Consider the following 11,988-nt stretch of genomic DNA (forward strand, 5'->3'; position numbering starts at 1 on the left):
CACAGAGCAGTGTATATTGCCTTGATACGTATAACATCACAGAGCATTGTATATTGCCTTGGTATGTATAGCATCACAGAGCAGTGTATATTGCCTTGGTACGTATAACATCACAGAGCAGTGTATATTGCCTTGGTATGTATAACATCACAGAGCAGTGTATATTGCCTTGGTATGTATAACATCACAGAGCAGTGTATTTTGCCTTGGTACGTATAACATCACAGAGCAGTGTATATTGCCTTGGTACGTATAACATCACAGAGCAGTGTATATTGCCTTGGTACGTATAACATCACAGAGCAGTGTATATTGCCTTGGTACGTATAACATCACAGAGCAGTGTATATTGCCTTGGTACGTATAACATCACAGAGCAGTGTATATTGCCTTGGTACGTATAACATCACAGAGCAGTGTATATTGCCTTGGTACGTATAACATCACAGAGCGGTGTATATTGCCTTGGTACGTATAACATCACAGAGCGGTGTATATTGCCTTGGTACGTATAACATCACAGAGCAGTGTATATTGCCTTGGTACGTATATAATCATAAAACAGTATACACGATGATATGAATAACTTGGATTATCTCATTAGAGAGGCCTCTAACCAGGGCTGGGATATACAGTATTAGGCAACAAGTGAACACTGTGGGGTCTATGTACTAAGCCTTGGATGAAAATAAGGTACCTACCTGCTCCTAAGTGCCATGTCACAGGCTGTGTTTGAAAAATGATTGTTAAGGGCTGATTGGCTGGTACTTTATCTCCTTTCAAGGCTTAGTAAATAGACCCCTCAGTTCTTGAGGTTGATGTGTTGGAAGCAGGAATAATGGGCAGTATAAGGATCTGTATATAGTACAGGGACCAAACTCTGGGGGCTAGACGGCTGGGTCAGAGCATCTCCCAATGGCGGGTCTTGTGGGGTGTTACCAGTCTGCCCTGGTTAGTACCTACCAATAGTGGTCCAAGGAAACACAACCAGAGAACCGGCGTAAGGGTCATGGGTGCCCAAGGCTTATTGATAGGCCTGGGGAGGGAAGGCTCGCCCGTCTTGTCCTATCCCACAGAGGAGATATTGTACCACAGATTGCTGAACATGTTAATGGTGGCTATGATAGAAAGGTGTCAGAACAGCTTGCTGCGTATGGGGCTGCATATGGGGCTGCGTAGCCTCAGACCAATCAGAGTGCCTATGCTGACCCCTGTTCACTGCCGAAAGCGCCTAAAATGGGCACATGAGCGTCAGAACTGGACCATGGAGCAATGGGAGAAGGTGGCCTGGTCTGATGAATCATGTTATCTTTTACATCATGTGTTGGCCGGGTGCTTGTGCATCATTTACCCGGGTAAGAGATGGTACCAGGATGCACTATGGGAAGAAGGTAAGCTGGCGAAGGCCGTGCCATGCTCTGGGAAATGTCCTGCTGGGAAACCTTAGGTCCTGGCATTCATGTGGATGTTACTGTGACACGAACCACCTACCTAACCATTGTTACAGACCAAGTACACCCCTTAATGGCAGCGGTATTCCCTGATGGCAGTGCCCTCTGTCAGCAGGATAATGCGCCCCCGCCTTGCCTCCAAATTCCCCAGATCTCAATCCGATGGAGCATCTGTGGGTTGTGCTGGGAAAACAAGTCCGAGCTATGGAGGCCGCACCTCACAGGACTTATAGGATCTGCTGCTAACAACTTGGTGTCCGATACCACAAGACTCCTTCAGACGTCTTGTGGAGTTTGTGCCTCAATGGCTCATATTGTTGTTTTAGCAGCACGAAGGGGACCTACACAATATTGGGCAGGTGTTTTTAATGTTACAGCTGATTGGTGTATATTGCCTTGGTATTTATAGGATCACAAAACCATATACACCCATCAGCCATAACATTAAAACCAGTGAAGGGCTCTGGTGGTTCTGTACTGTTGGCAGTGAAAGGCTCTGGTGGTTCCGTACAGTTGGCAGTGAAGGGCTATGGTGGTTCCGTACAGTTGGCAGTGAAGGGCTCTGCTGGTTCCGTACAGTTGGCAGTGAAGGGCTATGGTGGTTCCGTACAGTTGGCAGTGAAGGGCTCTGCTGGTTCCGTACAGTTGGCAGTGAAGGGCTCTGGTGGTTCCGTACAGTTGGCAGTGAAGGGCTCTGGTGGTTCCGTACAGTTGGCAGTGAAGGGCTCTGGTAATTCTGTACAGTTGGCAGTGAAGGGCTATGGTGGTTCCGTACAGTTGGCAGTGAAGGGCTCTGCTGGTTCCGTACAGTTGGCAGTGAAGGGCTCTGCTGGTTCCGTACAGTTGGCAGTGAAGGGCTCTGGTGGTTCCGTACAGTTGGCAGTGAAGGGCTCTGGTGGTTCTGTACAGTTGGCAGTGAAGGGCTCTGGTGGTTCTGTACAGTTGGCAGTGAAGGGCTCTGGTGGTTCCGTACAGTTGTCAGTGAAGGGCTCTGGTGATTCTGTACAGTTGGCAGTGAAGGGCTATGGTGGTTCCGTACAGTTGTCAGTGACGGGCTCTGGTGATTCCGTACAGTTGGCAGTGAAGGGCTCTGGTGGTTCCGTACAATTGGCAGTGAAGGGCTATGGTGTTTCCGTACAGTTGTCAGTGACAGGCTCTGGTGGTTCCGTACAGTTGTCAGTGACAGGCTCTGGTGGTTCCGTACAATTGGCAGTGAAGGGCTCTGGTGGTTCCGTACAGTTGGCAGTGAAGGGCTCTGGTGGTTCCGTACTGTTGGCAGTGAAGGGCTCCCGTGGTTCCGTACTGTTGTCAGTGACGGGCTCTGGTGGTTCCTTACGCTTGGTGGGTTTTGGTGCAATTTTATGCAATCTCTTTTGGTGGCTAGCATGCGGAGTGCTGGGGGATTCAGGCCTTTTTCATACACTTTTCTTACTTCTCTTTCACTAGTGTCCAGAAACTCTTACAATGGGGGTTGTGACCTGTACCCCAGGTTTATTATTAAAGAGAATTATAAAGAAGAAAGAAGGGGTGTGTCTATCGTACGGCGCACGGGATTACTTGTTAAAAGTTATCAATTTTTATTATGCATTAAAATGTTCCAGTGCGGGTCATAACCAGCGAAATAGAGGTTAAAAAGTTAAGTCAATAGTGTGATGAAAGATAATCAGAAAAGTGAAATAAAATAATAGAATATCCCATCGGTGTGACCTCCTCCTTACTCACATATACCTGTGTATGGACATCTCGGTTACATCGTCATTCTCATTACTTGTCATTGGATTGGCCACATGTAGTTATATATGGTAGTTTCTTATTGCACAGGATCCCTGCTTGTACAATGCTAAAGGCCCCCATACATCAGAGATTGATTGCAGCAATCGTGCAATTTGCAATCGATTGAAAAAGGGAAAGATTTTTATACACAATCGATTGCAAATTGCACGATTGCTGCAATCAATCTCTGATGTATGGGGGCCTTAAGTTAATAACCAAAGAAAATGGATCTCAGACTGCACATTCTGGACATATATATATAATTGGAGGTGCTACCTGTGGAGACCATTGATGTATACACAAAGAAGAAATACAGGTGACCAACTCCAAATTAACTGATTATATATAAATAAATACATTTTGCAGTAAATACAATAGAAGTTTTTGGCATAATCTTGGCCAAGCTTATCGGCCTGCCCACCATAACCTCTTGTCGGGCAGGTCCCTAACATACTAAGGCTCAAATCCAGAGCGCAGGACACCCCCAAACTAGCCCAGCCAAACCACCCCAAGGCACCGCTCTAATAAGAAAAGTGAAGTGTTAAGAGCAGCCACTGGCCGCATATAAAGCATAAAAATAAAAAAGTGAAATACATATATATAAAGGAAACAGACAGTGAAGTATTAAATTGTGTTAAAGGAAAATGTGTTATACTGCGGTGCCCTGAAGCAGATCAGCAAAGCAATCTAGGGGGACCCACACCCCAAAAATGAACCAAAGCTGCACTACACAGTCTAAATATTAGCAGGACTTACCTATATTGTGCCTCTGACTGGTGTGCATATTACATTGCCAGACTCCATGCTGTAACCAATGTAGTAGAAGTGCTAGTCTGAGTGGGAAGTGGCTCAGGCTTCCCAGGTGTGCAAATCAATGCACTAATTAGTTTACAAAGAAAATGGATCTCAGACTGCACATATATATATAATTGGAGGTGCTACCTGTGGAGACCATTGATATATACACATCAGTTAATTTGGAGTTGTGCACCTGTATTTCTTCTTTGTGTATATATTAAAAAGTCCAGGAATGATGATGATCGTCCATGCAAGATGACGTTTTGCCTCTTTCTGAGTTCCTTTTTTTGGAGGGAAAAATCCGAACTCAACGTGCAAACTCGAACCTATACGAGCCTGCACATCCCTAATTTATTTATATATAATCAGTTAATTTGGAGTTGTGCACCTGTATTTCTTCTTTAAATTAATAACCACAAAGTTTAAGCAGTGAATTCCTTAGTATTAGTTATCACTGATATATTTATTTATTGTGGTTTATTATTTGTCACATTTATGTCCACACATAAAGTAGTTATAATACTGCATTCAAATAGGGTCTTAAGCTGGCCACACATCTAAAGATTATCTGTCCAACCAGCCAACTAGTTGATTGGTTGGAATGAGAATCTGGTAAGGTCTGAAAGCAAATGACAATCAGCAATTTGCTCCCAAATGCCGGAAAATGAACAAAAACTGTTGTTTGAACAAATTGTTTAGATCAAACATTTAACAAACTTGTCTGACGCCATTTTCATCTGTTTTCTGGCATTTAGGAGCAAATTGCTGATCATCAGTTACTCCCATACGTTACCAGATTTTCATTCCAACCAATCAACTAGTTGGCTGGTTGGATGTAAGTTGGTCTAGTGTGTGGCCGGCTTTAGTCTTATTATTGTAAGACTTTAATATTCAAGGGTATTGTTATTCCTATGGTGTCATTACCCTTGTATAGTCATAGCCTGTGTGTAGTTAATGAGCATATCTAAAATGCATATGATTTTAGTGCATTTGGAGAACTAATTAGAACAACTAAAGAACTAATTTTCCAAACTGTGACGGGTCGTCCTAAAAAGGAAAAAAAATCACATCAACATAATTCTAAAATGGCTGTTAAAATATTTTTATATAGTGGAGCGTTCTCTGCGTGCTTCGCAAGTGGAACAATCACCGGAATAAAACAACGCTAGGTATTAAACAATGAGGTGAGACTAAAATAGGATGATAAAGTGATAAGATATATATGTATGTTCCTTCAGTGCAGACCAGAAGAAATTCATGCAGGACTGTGAGAGTTCCTTCTCCAGCTGGAAGTTCTCTGGGGGATTCCGCACTTGGGTGAAAATGTCCTTAGTGAAGACAACAGAGGAAGATGGGAGCGAATCCGTGGAATTCCGACAAGAGGTGAGAGATGCATGTGAAATGCTCTTCTTCTAGTGAAGGATTCTGAGTACATGCAAAATGCGCTTCTTCTAGTGAAGGATTCTGAGCAAACGTGAAATGCGCTTCTTGTAGTGAAGGATTCTGAGCACATGCGAAATGCGCTTCTTGTAGTGAAGGATTCTGAGCACATGCGAAATGCGTTTCTTGTAGTGAAGGAATCTGAGCACATGTGAAATGCGTTTCTTGTAGTGAAGGATTCTGAGTACATGTGAAATGCGCTTCTAGTGAAGGATTCTGAGCACATGCGAAATGCGCTTCTTGTAGTGAAGGATTCTGAGCACATGCAAAATGCGCTTCTTCTAGTGAAGGATTCTGAGCAAACGTGAAATGCGCTTCTTGTAGTGAAGGATTCTGAGCACATGCGAAATGCGCTTCTTGTAGTGAAGGATTCTGAGCACATGCGAAATGCGTTTCTTGTAGTGAAGGAATCTGAGCACATGTGAAATGCGTTTCTTGTAGTGAAGGAATCTGAGCACATGTGAAATGCGTTTCTAGTGAAGGATTCTGAGCACATGCAAAATGCGCTTCTTCTAGTGAAGGATTCTGAGCAAACGTGAAATGCGCTTCTTGTAGTGAAGGATTCTGACCACATGTGAAATACGCTTCTTGCAGTGAAGGAATCTAAGCACATGTGAAATGCGTTTCTAGTGAAGGATTCTGAGCACATGCCTCAGACAGTCACACAAAGAAGCATAGACGTGCTACGGTCACAGGAACAGTAAAAGGTCACGTGGACATCAGTGTTAGAGAAATAACCCATAATGCCATTTTTACCATTACTAAATGATGCGAGTATGTTGTGCTTTCTCTAATTACAGACCAGTGTGGTGAATTACATTGACCGGAGACCTACGGTGGAGAAGGGAGACCAGTTGTTTTTTGTGGTTTTTGAATGGAAAGATCCCTATATCCAGGAAATTCAGGACGTGAGTATAGAGCGCTATTCGCTGGCGCTGTGGACATGATCGATATTTGCGCCTTGCGTAACCCATCGCAGAACACAATGTACTCGGCACCCAGATGCTGTTACCAGTCACACCCAGACTTTCCTCTGTCTGACGCGCACAGCTGGCTGGGTCATACGGGTATATAGAGAACATACGGGTACAGCTTAGGGTATGTGCATCTCATGAGTAAATAAGTCTCATAGTCTATAGAGTTGGCTGAGAAATGTGCAGGTCAGGTACTGAGGATAATGAGGAGCGTCGCAATGCCACCTTGCGCCTGATTCTGAGTAGCGGTCGCCTGTCTGATTTTATGCAAACCCCTTCCCGTGTGTATATCTGTGCGGCTGAAGGTGCAAGGACTGAGACGCCCACTTATAGCACAGGTTCCACCGTCTGACCACACCCTCCCATACCTGCGCTGTGCGTCTGTATGCAGCCGCTATCAGTGACCCTCCCATAACACGCCCACTGAAAGGACCATGTTTGCATGCACTACTAGCCGCCTCCCAGTCACGCTCTGACCCAATTGCAACAGCGCCATTGTGCGTATGCTCTGCACCGTACGGCTTAGAAATGTTTGCACATGTGCAGTCGCAAAACACTGCTGAAATGTAGCATTGGGTGCGGACTGAGTGTACCCCAGAATCGGGCCTATACTAGAAGAAACATTTATATGTGTCCCCCGTGGGACCGCTGCAGAAGGGACAAGCGCCCAGGTCGCTCACTATTCAGAGCCACCAAACGCAGTAACACCGGAATTAGGCCGATCTAATATTCTGTCTCCACAGCGTCGACCTTTTACCATTTCTAATATATAGACATGGAATTGTTCTCTAAATGCACTTTACCGATCATTGGGCCTGATTCTGCAGAGGACACTAATGCGATCGCAGCTGCGATTCCGCAGTATGTCGGCGCCAGTATGCCGATGCAGCTGTAGGTAGATGACGTATGTAGCTAATGAGCTGCCAGCCTACACATGTGTAATCTTGCCAGGAAACGTCAGAACGGACGGTGTGGGTGACAGTAAGTAGTAAGTGCTCCGCCAGCTAACGTCACTGCCGCACATAAGGCTGCGCGTTTCCATTCGCACGGTTTACAAGACGTGGGCCGCCAGCAGCGAGCGGAGAAATGTGCAGTCTTCACACTCCTCATACCGAAAACCGCAGGACGGCTGCAGAGCTAACAAGCCGCCTATAGCAGAACCCGTACACATCTGCTTGTCATACCGAGAACCGCAGGACGGCTGCAGAGCTAACAAGCCGCCTATAGCTGAACCCGTACACATCTGCTTGTCATACCGAGAACCGCAGGACGGCTGCAGAGCTAACAAGCCACCTATAGCAGAAACCGTACACATCTGCTTGTCATACCGAGAACCGCAGGACGGCTGCAGAGCTAACAAGCCGCCTATAGCAGAGCCCATACACATCTGCTTGTCATAGCGAGAACCGCAGGACGGCTGCAGAGCTAACAAGCCGCCTATAGCAGAACCCGTACACATCTTCTTGTCATAGCGAGAACCGCAGGACAGCTGCAGAGCTAACAAGCCGCCTATAGCAGAACTCGTAGACATCTGCTTGTCATACCGAGAACCGCAGGACGGCTGCAGAGCTAACAAGCCGTCTATAGCAGAGCCCGTACACATCTGCTTGTCATACCGAGAACCGCAGGACGGCTGCAGAGCTAACAAGCCGTCTATAGCAGAGCCCGTACACATCTGCTTGTCATAGCGAGAACCGCAGGACGGCTGCAGAGCTAACAAGTCGCCTATAGCAGAACCCGTACACATCTGCTTCTCATACCGAGAACCGCAGGACGGCTGCAGAGCTAACAAGCCGCCTATAGCAGAGCCCGTACACATCTGCTTGTCATAGCGAGAACCGCAGGACGGCTGCAGAGCTAACAAGCCGCCTATAGCAGAGCCCGTACACATCTGCTTGTCATAGCGAGAACCGCAGGACGGCTGCAGAGCTAACAAGCCGCCTATAGCAGAACCCGTACACATCTGCTTGTCATAGCGAGAACCGCAGGACGGCTGCAGAGCTAACAAGCCGTCTATAGCAGAGCCCGTACACATCTGCTTGTCATACCGAGAACCGCAGGACGCTGCAGAGCTAACAAGCCGCCTATAGCAGAACCCGTACACATCTGCTTGTCATAGCGAGAACCGCAGGACGGCTGCAGAGCTAACAAGCCGCCTATAGCAGAACCCGTACACATCTGCTTGTCATAGCGAGAACCGCAGGACAGCTGCAGAGCTAAGAAGCCGCCTATAGCAGAACCCGTACACATCTGCTTCTCATAGCGAGAACCGCAGGACGGCTGCAGAGCTAACAAGCTGCCTATAGCAGAACCCGTACACATCTGCTTGTCATAGCGAGAACCGCAGTACGGCTGCAGAGCTAACAAGCCGCCTATAGCAGAGCCCGTACACATCTGCTTGTCATACCGAGAACCGCAGGATGGCTGCAGAGCTAACAAGCCGCCTATAGCAGAGCCCGTACACATCTGCTTGTCATAGCGAGAACCGCAGGACGCCTGCAGAGCTAACAAGTCGCCTATAGCAGAACCCGTACACATCTGCTTGTGATACCGAGAACCGCAGGACGGCTGCAGAGCTAACAAGCCGCCTATAGCAGAGCCCGTACACATCTGCTTGTCATAGCGAGAACCGCAGGACGCCTGCAGAGCTAACAAGCCGCCTATAGCAGAGCCCGTACACATCTGCTTGTCATACCGAGAACCGCAGGACGGCTGCAGAGCTAACAAGCCGCCTATAGCAGAGCCCGTACACATCTGCTTGTCATAGCGAGAACCGCAGGACGGCTGCAGAGCTAACAAGCCGCCTATAGCAGAGCCCGTACACATCTGCTTGTCATACCGAGAACCGCAGGACGGCTGCAGAGCTAACAAGCCGCCTATAGCAGAGCCCGTACACATCTGCTTGTCATAACGAGAACCTCAGGACGGCTGCAGAGCTAACAAGCCGTCTATAGCAGAACCCGTACACATCTGCTTGTGATACCGAGAACTGCAGGACGGCTGCAGAGCTAACAAGCCGCCTATAGCAGAGCCCGTACACATCTGCTTGTCATACCGAGAACCGCAGGACGGCTGCAGAGCTAACAAGCCGCCTATAGCAGAGCCCGTACACATCTGCTTGTCATAACGAGAACCTCAGGACGGCTGCAGAGCTAACAAGCCGTCTATAGCAGAACCCGTACACATCTGCTTGTGATACCGAGAACTGCAGGACGGCTGCAGAGCTAACAAGCCGCCTATAGCAGAGCCCGTACACATCTGCTTGTCATACCGAGAACCGCAGGACGGCTGCAGAGCTAACAAGCCGCCTATAGCAGAACCCGTACACATCTGCTTGTCATAACGAGAACCTCAGGACGGCTGCAGAGCTAACAAGCCGCCTATAGCAGAGCCCGTACACATCTGCTTATCATAGCGAGAACCGCAGGACGGCTGCAGAGCTAACAAGCCGCCTATAGCAGAGCCCGTACACATCTGCTTGTCATACCGAGAACCGCAGGACGGCTGCAGAGCTAACAAGCCGCCTATAGCAGAACCCGTACACATCTGCTTGTCATAACGAGAACCTCAGGACGGCTGCAGAGCTAACAAGCCGCCTATAGCAGAGCCCGTACACATCTGCTTATCATAGCGAGAACCGCAGGACGGCTGCAGAGCTAACAAGTCGCCTATAGCAGAACCCGTACATATCTGCTTGTGATACCGAGAACTGCAGGACGGCTGCAGAGCTAACAAGCCGTCTATAGCAGAGCCCGTACACATCTGCTTGTCATACCGAGAACCGCAGGACGGCTGCAGAGCTAACAAGCCGCCTATAGCAGAGCCCGTACACATCTGCTTGTCATACCCGTCATTTACATGTCTCTTATTTCCTTTACTGATTTCATTTTCGTTCTGCAGATCATCACTGCCAACCCCTGGAGCATGATTGCTCTGCTCTGCGGAGTCTTCCTGGTGTTATTTAAAGCTGCAGACTTCGCCAAGCTCAGCGTGAAGTGGATGATCAAACTCCGCAAGCGGCACCTGAGGAAGAGGGCGCGGGAGCTGAACCACATAAGCTGAAGTCGGGATGGAGGATCGGGGCGCCTCCCCCATGTTACTGTAGGAGCACCGGGCCTGGACCGAGCTGCTTGTCTGGGGCTTGGACGTGGCTCAGTAACTTTATTTTGTTAGTTAGGTGTAATATAAAAGTAGTTTAGCAGGTGGCTGGTGCCGCCGCCAGTCCTAACCAGAAGGTGCGGTGTACACTCCGTAGCAGCCAGATCACCGAAATGTAAAAAATATACGCACAACAGAAAAATGGATGAACAGAGACCATGTCTGCCGGGAAAGACGGCGGTGTCACATCCGAACGACTTCTTAGGTAGAGCCTGATGGTGTGCTACGGCTGGTGGACGAGCGGAGAGCACTGGCTGCCGCCGATTGTCCGATAAAATGTGAACAAAAAAAAAACAAAACATATTTAACGTGGAAGTAGCCTGGGAGGAAACTGGACGTGAATGTTCTGCCAGTGATGATCACTAACGTATGTATGTACAGGTCTCGCCAGCGTAAGCTTTGCCATGTGAGTGAGCTCACAAAGGCCGGGTCTGAGGTCAGCGTTTGTCTGTCACTGGGAAGAATAAGGGATTTGTCCCGTATACAGTACCTGCACCAGGGAGCGGGTCACACACAGAAGCTGTCCCGTATACAGTACCTGCACCAGGGAGCGGGTCACACACAGAAGCTGTCCCGTATACAGTACCTGCACCAGGGAGCGGGTCACACACAGAAGCTGTCCCGTATACAGTACCTGCACCAGGGAGCGGGTCACACACAGAAGCTGTCCCTTATACAGTACCTGCACCAGGGAGCGGGTCACACACAGAAGCTGTCCCGTATACAGTACCTGCACCAGGGAGCGGGTCACACACAGAAGCTGTCCCGTATACAGTACCTGCACCAGGGAGCGGGTCACACACAGAAGCTGTCCCGTATACAGTACCTGCACCAGGGAGCGGGTCACACACAGAAGCTGTCCCGTATACAGTACCTGCACCAGGGAGCGGGTCACACACAGAAGCTGTCCCGTATACAGTACCTGCACCAGGGAGCGGGTCACACACAGAAGCTGTCCCGTATACAGTACCTGCACCAGGGAGCGGGTCACACACAGAAGCTGTCCCGTATACAGTACCTGCACCAGGGAGCGGGTCACACACAGAAGCTGTCCCGTATACAGTACCTGCACCAGGGAGCGGGTCACACACAGAAGCTGTCCCGTATACAGTACCTGCACCAGGGAGCGGGTCACACACAGAAGCTGTCCCGTATACAGTACCTGCACCAGGGAGCGGGTCACACACAGAAGCTGTCCCGTATACAGTACCTGCACCAGGGAGCGGGTCACACACAGAAGCTGTCCCGTATACAGTACCTGCACCAGGGAGCGGGTCACACACAGAAGCTGTCCCGTATACAGTACCTGCACCAGGGAGCGGGTCACACACAGAAGCTGTCCCGTATACAGTACCTGCACCAGGGAGCGGGTCACACACAGAAGCTGTCCCGTA

At 48.6% G+C, this 11,988-nt stretch overlaps 1 protein-coding gene across 3 annotated transcripts in view; it reads left to right on the plus strand.

Annotated features, from left to right (window-relative positions):
* The window catches only part of PACC1 (proton activated chloride channel 1), a 51,931-nt gene extending 40,814 nt beyond the window's left edge, over nt 1-11,117 (plus strand). For all 3 annotated transcript variants that reach the window (XM_088458318.1, XM_088458319.1, XM_088458320.1), the window contains exons 6-8: nt 5,261-5,405; nt 6,263-6,370; nt 10,337-11,117. In XM_088458318.1, the coding sequence (XP_088314444.1) occupies nt 5,261-5,405; nt 6,263-6,370; nt 10,337-10,498 (415 nt within the window). In that variant the 3' untranslated portion in view covers nt 10,499-11,117. The remainder of the gene's footprint in view (nt 1-5,260; nt 5,406-6,262; nt 6,371-10,336) is intronic.
* Nucleotides 11,118-11,988: the final 871 nt, after the last annotated feature.

Source organism: Taudactylus pleione, unplaced genomic scaffold (assembly GCF_031769625.1).
Source record: "Taudactylus pleione unplaced genomic scaffold, aTauple2 ptg000825l, whole genome shotgun sequence".
Lineage (NCBI taxonomy): Eukaryota > Metazoa > Chordata > Amphibia > Anura > Myobatrachidae > Taudactylus > Taudactylus pleione.